At 42.1% G+C, this 20,256-nt stretch overlaps 1 protein-coding gene across 1 annotated transcript in view; it reads right to left on the reverse strand.

Annotated features, from left to right (window-relative positions):
- Positions 1-20,256, reverse strand: part of LOC139264069 (collagen alpha-3(VI) chain-like) — a 176,618-nt gene that overhangs the window by 92,438 nt on the left and 63,924 nt on the right. The window contains exons 7-12 of the mRNA XM_070880166.1: positions 16,014-16,085; positions 15,891-15,917; positions 15,712-15,756; positions 15,574-15,627; positions 11,296-11,358; positions 6,631-6,696 (exon numbers count right to left, since the gene is read on the reverse strand). Coding sequence (XP_070736267.1) covers positions 6,631-6,696; positions 11,296-11,358; positions 15,574-15,627; positions 15,712-15,756; positions 15,891-15,917; positions 16,014-16,085 — 327 coding nt within the window. The remainder of the gene's footprint in view (positions 1-6,630; positions 6,697-11,295; positions 11,359-15,573; positions 15,628-15,711; positions 15,757-15,890; positions 15,918-16,013; positions 16,086-20,256) is intronic.

The following is a 20,256-nucleotide window of genomic DNA, read 5'->3' on the forward strand; positions in this document are numbered from 1 at the left end:
CCCACCCCCCTTGCCTCCCCACCCCCCTTCTCCCCCTCCCCCTTGCCTCCCCACCCCCCTTCTCCCCCTCCCGCTCACCTCACCATCCCCCTTCTCCCCCTCCCCATCCCCCTTCTCCCCCTCCCCCTCCCACCCCCTTCTCCCCCTCCCCCTCCCACCCCCCTTCTCCCCCTCCCACCCCCCTTCTCCCCCTCCCACCCCCCTTCTCCCTCCTCCCCCTCCCACCTTCCTTCTCCCCCTCCCCTCACTGTCAGAAACACAGACAGACAGTGAGAGACACACAAACAGACAGAGAGATAGAGACACTGACAGAGACACACTGGGGGGGCCATCCCAGCACGCTGTTGGAGGACTCCCGGTGCTGCAGTCGGTAAGTAGAAAATGTTTTATTGATTGATTTTTTAAATGTTTTTTATTTTTTATACATTTTTTTGGATTGATTTATTGATGTATTTATCATTTATTATTGATGTTGGCTCTTTATTTGTAAAACTGGAGTGTTTAATGTTTGTAAACTTCCCTTTACACCCCCCCCCCCCCCATTCCCTACGCCTAATTTGTAACCTACGCCTGATTTTCTAAAGTGCAGACAAGGTTTTTTCGAACGTACAAAAATCTTCACTTACTCCATTCTAAGTTAGTTTGGAGTAAGTTTTCACTGCCTAAACTTTGAAAACAGGCGTAAGTGGCCGGACACGCCCCCTTTTAAAAAATAAATTCTGTTCCAAAGTGAAACTGTTCTAACTGACTCGAACTGGAGCAAACTAAATGCTGAGAATTCAAGGCCCCAAGTTTCCACATGATTTGCTCCTGATTTTTAGGAGCAACTGGTGTAGAACGGAGTATCTTAGAAATCAGAATTCTCCACATTTAGTTTTCTACAGTTCTAGCCAGGTAGAACAGTTTCACTTTGGAACTGAATTTTTTTTTCAAAAGGGGGCATGTCCAGCCACTGACGCCTGATTTGAAAGTTTACACAGTGAAAACATACTCCAAACTAACTTAGAATGGAGCAAGTGAAGATTTTTGTAGGCTTGAAAAAACCTTGTCTACACATTAAAAAATCAGGCGCAGGTTACAAATTAGGCGTTGAGAACGAGGGGGGGGAGGGGGGGAAGGGAAGTCATTAAATTCTACAATCAATCCTTAGTTATACTTATACAAATATTATACAAATAAATCCAACCTGAACAAAAATTTATAAGCAAAGAAGAGATTAAATAAACCATCTTCCTACCTGTGTGAAAGTGCTTCAGGCAGGCATTTCAGTCAGCGGTGTGGCGTCGGTCCCGATGACGGGAGGGGCAAGCAGGCAGCAAGCAGCCTTCCACTTGAGCTGCAGGCATTTTAGTCAGCTCAGCGGTGTGGCGTTGGTCCCGACGACGGGAGGGGCAGGCAGGCAGCCGTTCCCAACGGCAGGGGGGGGAGGCAGGGAGAAGGCTGCAGGAAGCCTCATTACTTGAGGCAGCCGTTCCCGACGGCAGGGGGGGGGAGGCAGAGAGAAAGCTGCAGGAAGCCTCAGTGCTGATCATGGAAGGGCAATGTGGTTTTATTAAAAAATGTTAAAAATTGAACAGCTACAAAGAATTTGAATAGTCTCAAACAAGTGCATGTGTCCCGTTTATCACAGTCTATCTTTAATTACAGAATGCACTCCCTCACACACAGAAATATCAAGAAAATTAAAATACAAGCCTTTGCAAGGGTTCAATAAACAAATTTTCACTTTTTCTGCAGCACTTTTTAAAATGGCCGAGTGCCAATGTTTACTTCAGACTGCGTGTGTGCGAATGCTCCAACGCACATGTGCAGGGTTGCCGGCACGAAAAAAACTTATTTAAATTGTACCCACCCCCTCCTACTTACAAAATCGGCGCGAGTGGTAGGCTCCGCCCCCTGAGCGCCCCGCCAAGCAGACATTGAGCTGCAAAGCGCTCGAGAATAGCACGTTTTTTTTCAGGCGCCGTTTTCGGTGCGAAAAACGGGCGCCCAGCTCGGAGGGGCGCCTGTTTTGCCGCGTGTGGAAACTTGGGGCCCAAATTTATAAGATACTCCATTCTAAACCAGTTGCTCCAAAAAAACAGGAGCAACTCAGACCGAAACTTGGCCCCCTTAATTCCATGGATGGGATAATTGAAAAGTTATCCCATCCATGGCTCCAGTAATATAATTCTACTTGGATGATTAACTCATTCACAGTACTCTAAGGCACTACTTAGTCTTGGATATATTAAAAATATAACTGTATACTTGGAGATGTTGGAATCAACCATATATTTTTGGATGTAACAGAAAAATAATTGTTTTATAAGTTAAATACTGTCTTACATAGGCAAATGGAAGAAGGTTGAAAGAGGTCTTTCTTTATTTTGCTTTCTGTATCTGAGTTGGTATTGAATTAATTATTTGAACTTATAATTTTTGATTCAGACTCTGGGCTGTTCATTAACAATACTTCAATCTGATTGGTTAAGGAGACACACAGTTGCTTGCTCTGTTCCCTCAAATCCCAGTTGCCCTGTAGAGGGTGCTGCACCATTCAAAACATAAGAACATTAGAATCAGGAGCAGGAGATGGCAATATGGCCCTTCAAGCCTGCTCCACCATTCAACTCCACTTTCCTACCCAATACCCATATCCCTTAATTCCCCTAGAGTCCAAAAATCAATCTGTCTCAGCCTTGAATATACACAATGACTCAGCATCTACAACTCTTTGGGGTAGAGAATTGCAAAGATTCACAACTGTAATGTATTTGCTTCATGGTTCTTTGCTTAAGAATTCATAGCAACACATTAAGAACTAGTTGGTTTATTAGCAAAGGTTTAACAATCATACTACACATTACCAGTTCATCCACCAGGCTCACAACCACATGCCTCATTGTGGACCCCCTGAACCCAACTGGCTGGGGTTTTATTGAGCCTTGTGAACATTGAATGACTGGCTAAGCCATTCCCAACTCAACAGCTCTAAACCTGTGAGCATACTCTCAGGTGCATACATTACAACAACCCTCGGAGTGAAGAAATTCCTCCTTATCTCAGTCTTAAAGGGCCGACCCCTTATCCTGAGACTTTTCCCCCTAGTTCTAGACTCCGGCCAGGGGAAATAACCCCTCAGTTTCGACCCTGTCAATCTCCCTCAGTATCTTATATGTTTCAATGAGATCACCTCTCATTCTTCTGAACTCCGAAGAGTACAGGCCTAATCTACTCAATCTCTCCTCATAGGACAATCCTCTCATCCCAAGAATCAATCTAGTAAACCTTTGTTGCACCGCCTCTAAGGCAAGTATGTCCATCCTCAGATAAGGTGACTAAAACTGTGCACAGATTCCAGGTGTGGGCTCACCAAAGCACTATACAATTGTAATAAGACTTACTCTTGTACCCCCTTACAATAAAGGTCAACATGTCATTTGCCTTCCTAATTGCTTTCTGTACCTGCATGCTAAATTTCTGAGTTTAATATACTAGGACACCAAATCGCTCTAAACACAAACATTTAATAGTTTCTCACCATTTAAAAAATATTCTGTTTTTCTATTCTTCCAAATTGAATAACCTCACATTTCCCAACATTATGTTCCATCTGCCACCTTATTGCCTATTCACTTAACCTGTTTATATCCGTTTACAGGTTGTGTCCTCCTCACAGCTTACTTTTCCACCTAGCTTTGTATCATCAGCAAGCTTGGATACATCGCACTTGGTCCCTTCATCTAAGTCCTTAATATATATTGTCAATAGGTGAGGCCCAAGCACTGATCCTTGCAGCACCCCACTAATTACAACCTGCCAACCTGAAAATGACCCATTTATCCCTATTCTCTGTACTCTGTCCATTAACCAATCCTCTATCCATGCTAATATATTACCCCCAACCCCATGAGCCCATATCTTGCATATGTGGCACCTTATCAAATGCCTTTTGGAAATAAAATATACTACATCTGCTTGTTCCTCTTTATTTACCCTGCGAGTTACATCCTTAAAAAACTCTAATAAATTTGTTAAACACGATTTTCCTTTCATAAAACCATGTTGATTCTTCCTAATCATTTCATGATTTTCTAAGTGCCCTCTTACCATTTCTTTGATAATGAATTCCAGCATTTTCTCGATGACTGATGTCAGGCTAATTGGCCTGGTAGTTTCCAGTTTTACACCTCTCTTTTTTAAGTAGCACGGTTACATCTGCTACCTTTCAATCTGCTGGGACCATTCTAGAATCTAGGAATTTTAGGAAAATCACAACCTCTGCAGCACCTCTTTTAGAACCCAAGGATGTAAGCCATCACGTGCAGGGATTTGTCGGCTTTTAGTCCCATTAGTTTCTCAAGTACTTTCTTTCTATTGATATTAATTACTTTAAGTTCCTCACTCTTATTAGCCCTTTGGTTTCCCACTATTTTTGGTATGCTTTTTCTGTCTTCCACTGTGAAGACAGATACAAAATATTTGTTTAGTCGCTACCGTTTCTTTATTCCCCATTATAATTTCACAGGTTTCAGCCTCCAATGTACCAACACTTTTGCTACTCTCTTCCTTTTTACATACTTGTAGAAGTAGTTACAATCTGAATTTTTATTTCTTGCTAGTTTACTTCTATATTTTATTTTCTCCATTTAATCAAAAGTTGGTTTCTAAGCTCTCCCAATCCTCACAGTTACTACTATCCATTGCAATATTATAAGCCTCTTCCTTTAATCTAATACTATCTTTAAATGTATTAGTTAGCCATGAATGGATCACTTTCCCCGTGGAGTTTTTATTTTTCAATGGAATGCATGTTCATTGAGAATTTTGGAATATTGCTTTAAATGTCTGCCACTGCTTACTCATTGTCATAGCTTTTAATCTTATTTCCTAATCTACCTTAGCCAACTCACCCCTCATACCTATGTAATTGGCTTTATTTAAGTTTAAGACTCTTGTTTTGGATTTAAGAATTTGTCTCTCAGAATTTCACATTGAGTTTATCATAATATGATCACTGTTCCCCAGAGGATCCCTTACTATGAGATTGCTAATTAACCACCTCTCATTACACAATACAAGATCTAAAATAGCCTGTTCCTTGGTTGGTTCCATGACATATTGTTCTGGGAGACCGTCTCGAATGCATTCCATGAACTCGCTCTCCAGACCAACTTTGCCAATTTGATTTGCCCAGTCTATAGGAAGTCCCCCATGATGATTGTATTACCTTTATTACAAACTCCTATTATTTATTGATTAATGCTCTGTCCAACAGTATAGCTACTGTCTAGGAGCCTATAAACTATTCCCACCAGTGATTTCTGCCCCTTGTTATTTCTTATCTCCATCCATACTGATTCTATTTCCTGATCTTCTAAGCCAAGATCCTTTCTCACTGCTGTTCTTATGTCATCCTTCATTATCAGGGCTAGATTTAGATTTAGATCAGGTTTAGATCTCTAATTTGCAGTAACTTCCATTGCAAAAGGTCATAGACATTCCCTTGCCCATTTAATTTCTGTTTGTTTGCTGGCTGTAAACTTGAGCTCATCCAAAACTCTGATAGCCATGTCCTAACTCACACCAAGTCCCTTTCACCCATTACCCTTGTGCTTGCTGAATTATATTGGTTCCCGGTTAAGCAATGCCTCGATTTTAAAATTCTCATCCTAGTTTTCAAATCCCTCCATGGTCTAGCCCCTCCCTATCTGTTATCTCTTCCAGCCCCTCAACCCTCAAATATCTGTGCTCCTCTAATTCTGGCCTCTTGAGCATCCCCGATTTTAATCACGCCACCATTAGCAGTCATGCCTTCAGCTGCCAAGGCCCTAAGATCTAGAATGCTCCCTCTAAACCTCTCCACTTCTCTACTCTGTTTCTTCCTTTTAAGATGCTCCTAAAGCATCTGCCCTAATATCTTCTTATGTGGCTTGGTGTCAAATTTTGTTTGATAACACTTCACTGAAGCGCCTTGGGATGTTTTACTGTGTTTAAAGACACTATTATAAATATGCGTTGTTGTTGTTGTTGTACAGTAAATACAGTCTTGTTATCTCCTTAACTAATGAGATTAAAGGATTGAAAAATAAACAGAGTTGGGACTTAGAAGGAGGGTAAATTAGAGTGAATGAATTCAATGTCAAATCAGGTTCAGAAAGAAATGGAAAGAAACGTGGATTAAGACAGAAAGAAAAAAAGACAAAGGAAGAGTAAGAAAAAAAAATTAAAACGTGACATTTTTAATATCTCCCAAAACCTGAAGGAATGAGATTCCACACATAATTGTCCATTTTCTGGGCAAGAGAGGTTGATTGGCCATCATTAACAATAATCACATCATTAAAGGGTACTTATGCAGTTAATTACTAGACTTCATCTGTGGCGAACTTAACGGGCAATTAATGTGCAAATGCAGCAACTTCATGAAAATCATAGAAAGATTAAGAGCGAGATGTCGTTTTTGCAAATCTAATGGTGGAGTGCCACAAATCGGCCAGCTACAGGGTATTCCTTCATCACTACAAGTTGGTGGCCAGTTTGCACATTAATAATGGCATGCGTCGTTCAGTTGCCATTATTTTTTCAGCAAAAACTGGCACAATACATTCGGAAACAAATATATATTTAAATGTGAATATAGCATACCAGTAGTCCTAGGTCTCCTCTTTCACCTTTTGGACCTTGAGTATTATTTTTGATGCCAAATTCACCCTAAATAAAATGAAATAAAATCTAGTAATCCAACAAACCAAGTAACAGAGTTTTTTGGTAGTATCCCGTGGTAAAGGATGCATTTAGAATAAAACAGTAATTCTAAGAACTTATTCAAATCAGCTCAGTGCACATTGTAACCCAGCTACCTATCTCCTGGTTGTAATATATGAACAGACCGAATGTGAAATGGTGTTGAGACAAGTAACATTGGCATTTAATTGCTAAAATCTCCACTTTTGCACAGATGGAAGAGTTATACAGTTACAATGTGCAATATGATGCTCATGGCAATACAACAATCTGATACATGACACAATAATAAAATACTGCAGATACTGGAAAATGGAAATAAAAATAGAAAATTTTGGAAATACTTAGCAGGTCTGGCAGCATCTGTGAGAGAAACAGAGTTAACATTTCAAGTCGGTGACCTTTTGTCAGAACCTGATGAAAGATCATTAACCCGAAACATTAACTCTGTTTCTCTTTCCACAGTTGCTGCCTGACCTGCGGAGTATTTCCAGTACTTTCTGTTTTTAATTTGATACATGAGTAAGTTACTTGTTAGGGTATATATTTGAACAGTAGCTAAAAGTTTCTATCAAAGGAGCTATAGAGAACATATTTAACCCTGTACAAAGTGTTTAGAGCATAAACTACAATGTCACTGACAAATGCCATTATTAAAGGAGGAGAGGAAGGTAGCATTCCTGCCTCTTGAGTCAGAAGTCCCGGCAAGTGGAGATTTGAGCTCTGGCTCAGAATTCTGAATTGCCATCCAGTGGGATACTTGTGTTCCACCCCCACCCCCTTCACTCCTTCATTGTATGGGTTGTGGGAGCCAATAAAATTCTATTTCCGTATAAGACTAACCTCACTATCGACTGGGAAGGAGTATTTATGTTGAGGGCTCTCTTAGCTGGGTCCTTAAGTGCCTTGGCATTGACTTTTTTGTGACACTGCTTCTGCTGTCCCCTCCGCTTTGGGGCTATGTTGATGTTAATGGATTGGATTAGACGGTGATCCGGCCAGCAGTCGTCAGCTCCTGTCATGGCGCGGGTGATGCGCACATCCTTGCGATCCCTGGCTCGGACGATGACATAGTCGAGCAGGTGCCAGTGTTTGGAGCGAGGGTGTTGCCACGATGGCTTGTATTTGTCCCTCTGGCAGAACAAGGTGTTGGTGATGAGAAGTTCATGTTCCAGACATTTTGTCAGGAGTAGGGTACCGCTAGAGTTGGCTTTCCCTACCCCCTCTCTGCCAATCATGCCTCCCCAGAGGGCTGTATCCTTGCCGACCCTGGCGTTGAAGCCATCGAAGAAGATCGGTTTATTGTCCCCAGGGAATCGGGACAGGGATATTCGAGGCTGGAGTAAAAACCCTCTTTTTCGAGGCTGGTGTAAAATCCCTGCTGAGGCACTGAAGTATGGCAGAGAGGCACTACTGGTGCGAACACATGACCTCATCTCTCTCATCTGGAGGGAGGAGAGCATGCCGGGAGATCTCAGAGATGCAGTGATCGTGACCATCTTTAAAAAAGGGGACAAGTCTGACTGCAGCCACTACAGAGGAATCTCTCCTGTTATCAACCACTGGGAAAGTCGTCGCTAGAGTCCTCCTCAACTGTCTTCTCCTTGTGGCTGAGGAGCTCCTCCCGGAGTCACAGTGCGGATTTCGTCCCCTATGGGGCAAAATAGACATGATTTTTGCAGCTCGACAGCTGCAGGAAAAATGCAGGGAATAGCACCAGCCTTCTTTGGCCTTCTTTGACCTCACAAAGGCCTTTGACACTGTCATCCGCGAGGGTCTATGGAGCATCCTCCTCCATTTCGGATGCCCCCAAAAGTTTGTCACCATCCTCCCCCTGCTCCAAGATGACATGCAGGCCATGATCCTTACCAATGAATCGATTACAGACCCAATCCATGTCCGGACTGGGGTCAAACAGGGCTGCATCATCGCCCCAACCCTCTTCTCAACCTTCCTTGCTGCCATGCTCCACCTCACAGTCGACAAGCTCCCCGCTGGAGTGGAACTAAACTACAGAACCAGTGGGAAGCTGTTCAACCTACGCCATCTCCAGGCCAGGTCCAAGACCACCCCAACCTCTGTTGTTGAGCTACAATACACGGATGATGCCTGCGCACATACAGAGGCTGAACTCCAGGACATAGTCGACGTACTTACTGAGGTGTACGAAAGCATGGAACTTATGCTAAACATCAGCAAGACAAAGGTCCTCCACTAGCCTGTCCTTATCGCATAGCACTGTCTGCCAGTCATCAAGATCCATGGTGTGGCCCTGGACAACGTGGACCACTTCCCATATCTTGGGAGCCTCCTATCAACAAGAGCAGGCATTGACGACGAGATTCATCACCGCCTCCAGTGTGCCAGTGCAGCCTTCGGCCGCCTGAGGAAAAGAGTGTTTGAAGACCAGGCCCTCAAAACTGTCACCAAGCTCATGGTCTACAGGGCTGTAGTAATAACCACCCTCCTGTATGGCTCAGAAACATGGACCATGTTCAGCAGACACCTCAAGTCGCTGGAGAAGTACCACCAACGTTGTCTCTGCAAGATCCTACAAATTCCCTGGGAGGACAGACACACCAACATTAGCATCCTCAACCAGGCCAACATCCCCAGCATCAAAGCATTGACCACACTTGATCAGCTTCGCTGGGCAGGCCACATAGTTCGCATGCCAGACACGAGACTCCCAAAGCAAGCGCTCAACTTGGAACTCCCTCACGGCAAACGAGCCAAAGGTGGGCAGCAGAAATGTTATAATGACACCCTCAAAGCCTCGCTGATAAAGTGCAATATCCCCACTGACACCTGGGAGACCCTGGCCAAAGACCGCACTAATTGGAAGAAGCGCATCCAGGAGGACGCTGAGCAACTCGAGTCTCGTCGCTGAGAGCGTGCAGAAATCAAGCGCAAGCAGCAGAAAGAACGTGCGGCAAACCAGTCCCTCCCATGCCTTCCCTCAACAACTATCTGCCCCACCTGTGACGGAGACTTTGGTTCTCGTATTGGACTGTACAGCCATCTAAGAACTCATGTTAAGAGTGGAAGCAAGTCTTCCTCGATTCTAGGGGGCTGCCTATGATGATGATGATTTATTTTGAGATAAAAATAGAAAATGTTGGAAACTCTCAGCAGAGCAGATAGCATCAGTGGAGAGAGAAACAGAGTTGAGGTTTCAGGTCAATGACTTTTCATCAGAACTGCCAGAAGTTTATAAGCAAATACAGAGCCAAGTGAAAAGGGGTGGAGGAGGAGGAAAGAACAAAAGGGAAGGTCGGTAATCGGGTGGAGGGCAGGAGTGATTAAATGACAAATGGGATGATGGTGCAAGGCAAAAGGAGATGGTAATGGGACAATAAAGAAACAAAAGATGAGTACAGAGGAGGTGTAAATGGTTACTGCAGAACCATTACTAGCATCTGCTGTCCGAGAAAATGTGTTTCTGATCTGTAGTTGTTGAATTCAATGTTGCGACCGGAAGGTTGTAAAGTACCTAAACAACCGCTCCCTGGCTCTGTACTTGCTTATAAGCTGTTAAATTTCTAACTTCTTCCAATTCTGATGAAATGTAAACTCCTTTTGTCTCAACAGAGGGTTTACAGAACTTTCTGTTTTTATTTCAGGTTTCCTAGATCCGCTGTATTTTGCTTTTGTTTTTGTGTGTTTATGTTGAGGCCTGTCAAACTGTTAATCAGCCATGAAACCTTCCATTACTTCACACTATTCTCCAAGGGATGATAAAATAGCCAAAAATACAGTATTGATGAGAGCCAAGAGTTTTCACTTTGGGTGCAAATTGTGTTCAAAATTGAGCTAATTTTCAGAATTGAATGTTTTGCTCACATTTCCACACAAACTTAGTTGCATATTGCTGAATGTAAAATCTTCCATGAAGCAGCCTAATCAGGTGGCGTATTGGAACATTTTTTTAAAATTGCATTAAAAAATATCCCTTGAAATATTTAAGAGTACTGTACTAACTTAGTGCAGTTTTATTAAAACAGTAGAAAATGGGTTTATCACAAAAAATGAGCATTTTTAATCAGTCTAGTCCACGACTTTTGAGTAACCCGATTTTAAATAATTGAAAATTACTTTAAAAACCTGTACAGAACCATTTGTATAATAGTCAGTTTCTGAGTAAATTAAATATTTTATAATATTTAAAAGCTTTTAAAAGGTGCCTTGCGTCTAAAAGAAAAACGTAATTTTAATTCGAAGACCTGCAGATGGGTACGATTAGCAGAAACTTGTCCTGGTGTTTAATTCGATCTGGGCACATGGCCAGTTTTGTGGGTGGGGCCAGCTTCCAGTGCGATGTTTTTAAAACTAGCGCAACAGATTGCAGAAATTTGATTTGCACTGGTCGTAATTTGCGCTTGAAATTCTTCGGTCATTTGAGCTGGTTTGCCGATTTTGGGCAAATTGCGCTGAAAAAGAACTAATGCAACCTGGCGGACTCTCCAGGCCCTGGTATTATAACTCTAGATGCTAAAGAATACAAAAAGTAAGCACCTAATTCAGAGTTTCTTTTTATCCATAGAGGAATTATGTAATTTTACTTACACGGTCGCCACGTAAACCTGGTTTTTCATGCTCACCAAAGTCTCCTTTTTGGCCTTTCCTACCCTAGAAATGATGTACAATGTATTAGTTCTTAGAGAATTGTATATGCATTTTTGTAGCAGCATTCTACAGGTTAGGTCTAATTAATTCAGTCCTCATCAAATTGACTGCCTCTTTGCATTTATTGCAGTAATCTGATTATTCACAAAAAATGCAGTAATCATTATTCTTTACATAAATATTCATCACCAAGAAGTGGAAGGTGTAGCTGAGTGAATCCCTTGGGGGAAATGTTTATGAGCCCATAGCTCTTTTGAGACTGACGTTTATCTGTGCACTATGTTTAGCACTTCGAACAACACGTTCATTATAAACTCTTGTTTGCTCTAAATTAACAAAGTCTTGAAGCCATTTATTTGCAAAAAAGAGTGCACAGAAGAATTTTACTTTCAAATTACCTTGTCACACAACTTCCATTCCTCGCAATCTATTTAGTACTCTTATATCATTTCTTATCTGCTTGAATCAAGCTTTTGTAATAACTGATGGCACAATTTTCTGAGATTTTTAGGAAATGCTTATGAAGTCTGCAAGGATTTATTCTTATTAATATCATTCTCCGAAATTAATTATCGTGTGAATGTTCTTTTTAAGTGCACAAAGAGCCAATAACAGAGACCAGAACATTTGCATTAATACTTCTTGAGGTACCAAATGCACCCACTTTCAATTGGTTCAGCTGCTTACCTCAGATGCAATGATTCAGGTTTTCATTAATGCTGATTGACAGAAGGGTACAAATTATGTGATACGTGGCATGGTATTTTGAGTGATGTGGCAACATAACTAGAAATTATTGACAATTTGTCACTTTCCATTTTGTTGTTTAAGAATATATTTTGCAATCGCGTTGAGCTCAGATTTAAAATTATTTCTTTGTTTTAAAAACTGTTTAAAGGTTAGCCCAGATTTGTACCTATGACAGTTTAAGATTTGTGCTTGGTACGAGAAGAATTGTACTCACTTTTTCCTATTGATTCTGCTAATTCCTTATTTCATGCTGACAATTTAAAGAAAAACAGATTTACTTTTTTGACACTTTACAATCTACTAGCTTTCTCCAGCAACTAAAATGTTTAATTCCTTTATTATTCAAATTAATGACACACATTAGTTGTGTTTACTATTTTCTTTTACAAAATTTAAGGCTAGACATTGATCTGGGTGAGTTGTCTTGGATTACAATTGATGTTAAATATAGCTAATTATGGTTTTACTCACTGCCCTCTTCTGATGAGATGTAATATGTAAATAAACATGTGACAATGTTCTGATGGTACTTAAGCAAGAAAAGTAAGGGTCACATTACAAGAAACAAAAGATCGTTGTCTTTCTCACCCTTGCACTCAGCCCAGAAAGTAATTTTAGTACATGGGTAAATCCTTCCTCATTGAGGACAGGGTCTTTGTGTCTGAGAAAACCCACTTAACAATAAAATAAATGACAATCTAAACCCTTCTACGCCTCATCTCTGCTGCATTTTGAAAAACTGAAGATCTATTCTCTTTTGCTCTATTCTGCCTCTTCAGTGGTAACTCTTCACCACCAATATTCCATTCCAGTTTAGTGCTGAGGGAGTGCTGCAGTGTTTAATGTGCCTTCTTAGATGAGAGGTTAAACTGTGGCCTAGTCTACTTGTGCTGATAGCACAGCTGGAAGTTAAAGATACCCTGGCAGTATTTGAAGAGCTAGAGCTATCCTGTATCTCATAGCCTAAGTTTCTCCAATCTTTCCTCATACCTCAGTCCACTGATATTAGGGATCAATTTCATAGGTCCTATCTGCACTGCTTCCAGGACCTGAATGTCTCCCTTGTGTCTTGATGAACAGAAATGGACACAGTGCTCATGATGTGGTCTGACTAGAGCACTGAACAATTTAACCATTATTTCTTCCGACTTGTACTGTACTATTTTGGCTATATAGTTCAATATTCCTTGTTTATTTCTATGCTGCAGTGATATGTTAAGTGCAAATCAACTTCACCTTTCAGTAATTGTTAACATAAATTAGACAGTAGGGGCCGAAGTTTAGTCCCGCTGGAAAGTTGGCGCTCCTACCTTTTTTAACGAGTTTTTTTCGAAATTCACTTTTTTTTTAATCAGCCAGGAAGTTGGTCATAAAGGGGGCAGAAGTGCAGGTGAGGGGAGGTGCGATGGATTCTCCGCCGCTGTCACACAGGGGCACAATAGTCTGACCGACATGGAAGTCGACCGTCTAAAATAAATGGCGGCAGCGGCATTAGGCCCTCGCCTTTAATGGCCGCCGCACAGCCAAGGCAGAGAGAGAGCATACAAAGTGCATCAACAAAAAAAGCTGTCAGGGGCACTGCTCGATGGCAATAAGATTTTGGTCACTAAATTTCACGGGAGGTGGGGTGTCCTGGTGGTGCGTGTACTGATGACGCACGCACTGCTGATCAGCAGTGGCGGGGCGGAAATGGGGACCACCAGAAAACCCACCGAGCTGAATTTAGCTTGAGGCGGCCATTCGACCAGAAATCGGCAGCCACTCGACTCTGCTGCATGGCTGCCGCAAATGGGCGGTAACAGGACTTATTGGGAGCTGAATTTCAGCCCCTAGGAGTCCCAACACCAACTCCTGTGGAACTCTACTTAGCATGTCCCAGCAACTGGACGTCACTCCTCTGTCTTTCAACTTCTTATGCATCACTACATTTTTCTTTGAATCTCACTGCTTTAAGGTTAAATAGCAGAGTTTCATGAAAAACCTTGCAACATTTTATTAGAATTCCAGGTACATCATGCTTTCCGTAATCCACTTGGGATATCTCATCATCAACAAAAAAAAAAACAGGCTGGTCAGACAGAAACTTCCCCTTCTAACTGATTGTTGGCTGCTATTTACATAGGATTACATAGGATATATGGCACAGAAACTGGCCATTCGGCCCATCCAGTCCATGCCTGCGTTTATGCTCCAGTCGAGCCTCCTCCCATCTTTCCTCATCTAAATCTATCCGCATAACCCTCTATTCCCTTCTCTCTCATGTGCTTGTCTAGACTTAAATACATCTATACTTAGCAAGTTCCATATTCTCACCACTCTTTGGGTAAAGAAGCATCTTCTGAATTCCCTATTGGATTTTTTGGTGACTATCTTATATTGATGGCCTCTAATTATGCTCTTCCCCACAAGTGGAAAGATTCTCTTTGTATCCACTCTATCAAAACCTTTCATAATTTTAAAGACCACTGTTAGGTCAGCCCGCAGCCAGCTTTTTTGTTTATTCATCCTTTCCTGATATGTATACCCTCACATTTCTGGTATCAGCCTTGTAAATCTGCTCTGCACCCTCTCCAGTGCTTCTGTATTCTTTTTATAATACGGTGACCAGAACTGTTCGCAGTACTCTAATTGTGGTCTAACCAAGGCTTGAAACAGGTTTAACATAACTTCCCGACTTTTCAATCTATAATCTAGAAATAAACCCTAGTGCTTGGTTTGCATTTTTATGGCCTTGCTAACCTGTGTCGCAACTTTCAGTGATTTGTGTATTTGTACTCTGAGATCTCTTTGTTCCTCCATCCTACCTAGACTCTCATCCTCCAAGTAACAAGTGACCTCCCTATTTAGGTTATGTTGGCCAGCATTCCTGCTTTAACTAATACCACCAAAAAGAGATTAACTTGTAATTCATGTCATACTTTAAAGTTATTCAGTGTAATATGCTTGGAGATATTACAACATTATCTAGCATATATAAGTGCAAGCATTAGTACTTTAACATTGGCATTAGGAGAATTATTTTACTGGATGGTAATTATAATTTGCTTGGTAATAAATATCCTACTCCCATGCGTTTCTAAACTTGAAAGATAGAGGAAGGATTTGTAAACACAGTGGCACCTGTAGGCTGACTTTATACTTTACTTTGAGTAATGCAGTTTAAAATGAGTTCATCAGTCACCGAAGTAAAGCTGTCTATGATGATGATTACTGCAAATTTACATCTCTGAACAGATTTATCATTTTACATTTTTGTTGATGAAACATTGTCATAATCATGTGTTTTCTCTTGATTTCCCTCCTGCCCCCCACAATATTTCTGGTATCAAAAACATAGTACACAGCGGCCTACGAACCAATATTCATTAACCATAAGTTATATTTGATGGAAAAAGTTCTCATAAGGGGCAGCAAATAAATATTTGTGGGTAGGAGTGCTTTAATCTGATTGTTAGAAGGTGACAATACCGGATTTCCAGAGTTTCCTTTTTCACCGGGAGATCCAGGAATTCCATAGTCTCCCTATAAGAACACAATATTCTATTAATACTTATAACGTATTTATAAATAATCTTTTTGTGAAAATCGAATTCAGAAAATTATTACCTGCTCTCCAATTAGTCCATCGATACCATGGTCCCCATCAGTACCCTGTTACAATAGCAATGCTACAGTTTTAATACACCGGTACAATTAGGAATGTCAGGCTGAACAAAATATTCTGTTTTTGCTGAATAATTACATGATAAGCACATTTTAATTTAGAATAAGCATTTCATATTTACCTTCTCTCCTGGATACCCTGCTTTTCCCTGAAAAGAGATTCTGATTAATCAAATTGTAACTGTAAAAATAAAAATATTTGAGATATATTTATGGTCTATGGTTCACAAAGGGGAAATTCTTGCCTTGGGACCTCTGGGACCAGCACATCCTTCAATACCTCGAGTTCCATTTGTACCGAGTGGGCCCCTCGCACCCTAAAAATAATTTTAAAAATTCACTTGGATATTTCAAATGACTAGTATTGTTAAACTTGCAATAAATCTTGTAAAATGTTTAAGATTTTATTCACACTGTCATTTGTTTCCTTAATAAATAGTTAAAAGTAATTCCCACAATTTAATTTCATAAAAATTTCAAAGTAATGTTGTTCAGAACTGTTCTTTATTAATAAATATATTCTCAATGGCCAACTGCGAAATAAAACAATTACAAGATTGAAGAAGACATGACAGTCAAGAGCAACAAGAATCTATGGAAATGGGAGAAAAACATGCAGGAAATCTTCTTGCTATTTTAGAGTGAATATACCAATAAACATAAATAATGGTGGCTTTTGAAGGCTGAAGTGATCAGCATATATCAAAGCTAAGGTACTTATTTAGTACCTTTAGATTTGTAGGTGACCATTTTATATGTTGGTTTATTTCTTAAATGTAACTTTTGTTTGCAGATAATATTTATCTTTATTTATGCTCCGTATCATTATTGGATACATTTTTAACAGTGCAAATAAATTGTAATGATAATGTGGTTTTAGGGAAGAAATCCTAGGCCTGGCTACTATCTGGTGTGTGGAAGTGAAATTTTATTGCAAATAATTACTCTGATTAAAAAAGTGTAACAGTTTTTTGTGTGACCTTCTGCGTATGCGTGCATTGGACTCCATTCACTTTTTGCACATGGGTCCTCGATTCGGTACACATGGGCAGTGCGATGTACAAGGTAACCAGAAGTGGGAGCGAACCACATGGAGCTCATTGCCACTGGAGATGCTTCCAGCTTTTGGATTATCTTCAGGACTTTTGCCTAGCATATTGCTGCGATTATCTACACGAACATTTTCACGGCCGTCTGTGGGAGAGAAAACATTGTGGCAGGCGGGGGGGGGCGGGGGGCAGGGGGCAGGGGGCAGAGACTAGGGCAGTGGGGAGAGAGAGAGACTTGGAGGGGGAAAAGAGAGAGAGAGACTGGGGGGAAGGAAGTGAGAGAGACTGGGGGGAAGGAAGTGAGAGAGACTTGGGGGAAGGAAGTGAGAGAGACTTGGGGAGGGGTGGGGAAGGAAGAGTGAGAGACTGGGAGGGAGGGAGTGAGAGAGAGACTGGGGGAGAGAGAGGGACTTGGGGAGAGAGAGAGAAACTTTGGGGGGGAAAGAGAGAGACGGGGGGGGAGAGAGAGAGACGGGGGGGGAAAGAGAGAGAGACGGGGGTGGAAAGAGAGAGAGACGGGGGTGGAAAGAGAGAGACGGGGGGGAAAGAGAGAGACGGGGGGGGAAAGAGAGACGGGGGGGGAAAGAGAGAGACTGGGGGGAGGGAGAGAGAGAGAGAGAGACTGGGGGGAGGGAGAGAAGAGAGAGACTGGGTGGAGGGAGAGAGAGACTAGGGGGAGGGAGAGAGAGAGACTGGGGGGAGGGAGAGGGAGACTGGGGAGAGAGAGCTAGATTGAGACTGAGGGGGTGAGAAAGAGACTGGAGTTGGAGAAAGAGAGAGAGACGGGGGGGGGGGAGAGAGATGGGGGGTGAGAGAGACGGGAGGGGGGAAAGAGATAGACGGGGGGGAAGAGAGAGACGGGGGGGGGTGGGAAGAGAGAGATGGGGGGGGAAAGAGAGAGATGGGTGGGGGGAAAGAGAGACGGGGGGGGAAAGAGAGAGACGGGGGGAAAGAGAGAGACGGGGGGGAAAGAGAGAGACTGGTGGGGGGAGAGAGACTGGAGGGGAGGGGAGAGAGACTGGACGGGGGGAGAGCAACTGGAGGGGGGGAGAGCGACTGGGGGGAAGAGAGAGAGAGAGAGAGAGACTGGGGGAAGAGTGAGAGAGAGAGACTGGGGGAGAGAGAGAGATTGGGGAGAGAGAGAAAGAGACTGGGGAGAAAGAGAGAGAGACTGCGGGGGAGAGATAGAGAGAGTTACAAGGGTCATCATTAGAGTGGTTGAAATACAGAAGTCACAACACTGTCACTATTCACTTCATACCCAATAAACCTGTTAACAATCCATGACCCATACACAATGCCCCATCTATGGTGTGAGGGGGGTGGCAGGGGGTAAGGTCAGGGTCTTGGGCTGGGATAGGGCAGGAACATGGGCATGGGCTGGGGGATCAGGAACTTGGGCTGGAGGGGGGTAGGGGAATTCTGGAACTTGGGCTGGGGATGGGGCAGGAACTTGGGCGGGGCGGGCAGAGCTCTCTCCTGTCTGAAGTCAGCAGTCAGAATGGCTCGAATTACACTTTGCAAAGTCACTGAGAACTTGGGCTGGGTGGTTCTAATTACACATTCCAGAGAAACTGCTGGGTGTGTCTTATCCTCCAAGGACACCAGTCAGTAATCAGGTCATGTGATCAACAGGATCCAATCAGAGCATTTTTCTGTTACATATAGCGATGTCCTTTTTTAATTGCAATACACTAAAGTACTGCTCGAAAGCTGCAAAAAGATGCCAATATGTGAGCGATTATGTCAGTGCAGAGTAACATATAGATAAATGTAAATGAAATATCAAATCTAAATGAACCAGATCAGTTGCCATTTTTCATTCATCCAATCAAGGCTGAGCAGTAAGGAGTGAATAAGTAGGAACATTTCTGTATTTCCCAGTTCATCAATGAATACGCTGCTTGTGCCACAATTACATAATAATTTATCTTAAACAGTAGCTAATTCATTTAGTATATCATTATTGGATGCATTTTAACAATAAAAATGAATTGTAATGATAATGCCATTTTAGGGAACAGATTTTGTGTTAGCTGTGGCTCAGTGGGTAGCCCACTTGCCTCTGAGTCAGAAGGTTGTGGATTCAAGTCCCACTTCAGGGACTTGGGCATATAAATCTAGGCTGACACTCCAGTGCAGTACTGAGGGAGTCCTGCACTGTCGGAGGTGCCGTCTTTCAGATGAGACATTAAACTGAGGCCCCGTCTGCTCTCTCAGGTGGATGTAAAAGATCCCATGGCACTATTTCGAAGAAGAGCAGGGGAGTTATCCCTGGTATCCTGGCCAATATTTATCAACATAACAAAAACAGATTATCTGGTCATTACCACATTGCTGTTTGTGAGAGGTTGCTATGCTCAAATTGGCTGCTGTGTTTCCCAAATTACAGCAGTGACTACACTTAAAAAAATGTACTTCATTGGCTGTAAATCGCTTTGAAATGTCCGGTGGTCGTGAAAGGTGCTATATAAATGCAAGTCTTTCTTAGTATTCCAATTATACCAACCCATGCATGTGCCTATACATGTGAAATGAGAGCTCTGAGTTTTAGAGGAGACCAGCATTTCCAGTGTGTGTGTGCAATTCACACAGCCATGGACCTACTCTGAAGTCTACATACTGTCAAGAGTTCACTGGTTTTGGGGGTGGGGAGAGGTGGGTGATTTCACTTCATAATACAATTTGAGTATTTTATATTAGGTACAAAAATACTCAGTTGGCTTTCAGACAAGAATATGTCTTGTAGTTTGACCCTAATGGTTTATTGCCTATAACATTCATAAAACAGCTGTGTTTTGTTGAATTATGTACAAAATAGTACTCTCACCAAGGAATAAATTTTAGAACCAGTCATCTTCCTGTTTGGATATAAATTGATGTTGTGCATGTTGCTAAGATAATTCATAATAAATGATAAAAGTGTCAGATTTTCCAAGCACTTAGTGAAATTCGATAGAGCTGGATAAACATTGAGATAAGATTTTTCATAAGATTAATCATTTGTGTTGTCTTTGTTTCCAAGTTTCGAAAATATTCAGACAATTCTCGGGCAGAAGGAACGGTTCCTGGCATTCAGGTTAAGTGGTTGAAAGGGAAATTAGGAGGGCATTGCGGTGGGGTTGGACGAGGGGAGGCCCAAGGTTTTCTTGTGGGGCCCAGAGGAGCACTCCTTTGTCGCTTGGCCCACAAGCCACATAAAAAAAAATTGATTCACTCACCTTTCTGGGCCTTCTGGTGTTTGATGTCCAGGTGACAGCAATTGCAATTTAAACAAGGGATGGAGTCTTGCTGTGCTAGCCAATTTCTCCTTGCTGTCATGTTTCAATTATGTGTTGATTTGTTATTGGGGGGATAAATTTCTATGGGTATTCTCCCACAAGCTCACTGCTTTTCCAGGGTTTCCACAGCTATTCCACAGATACGGCAGATAAGCAGG

The sequence above is a fragment of the Pristiophorus japonicus genome, chromosome 5 (assembly GCF_044704955.1).
Source record: "Pristiophorus japonicus isolate sPriJap1 chromosome 5, sPriJap1.hap1, whole genome shotgun sequence".
NCBI classification, from domain to species: Eukaryota; Metazoa; Chordata; class Chondrichthyes; family Pristiophoridae; genus Pristiophorus; species Pristiophorus japonicus.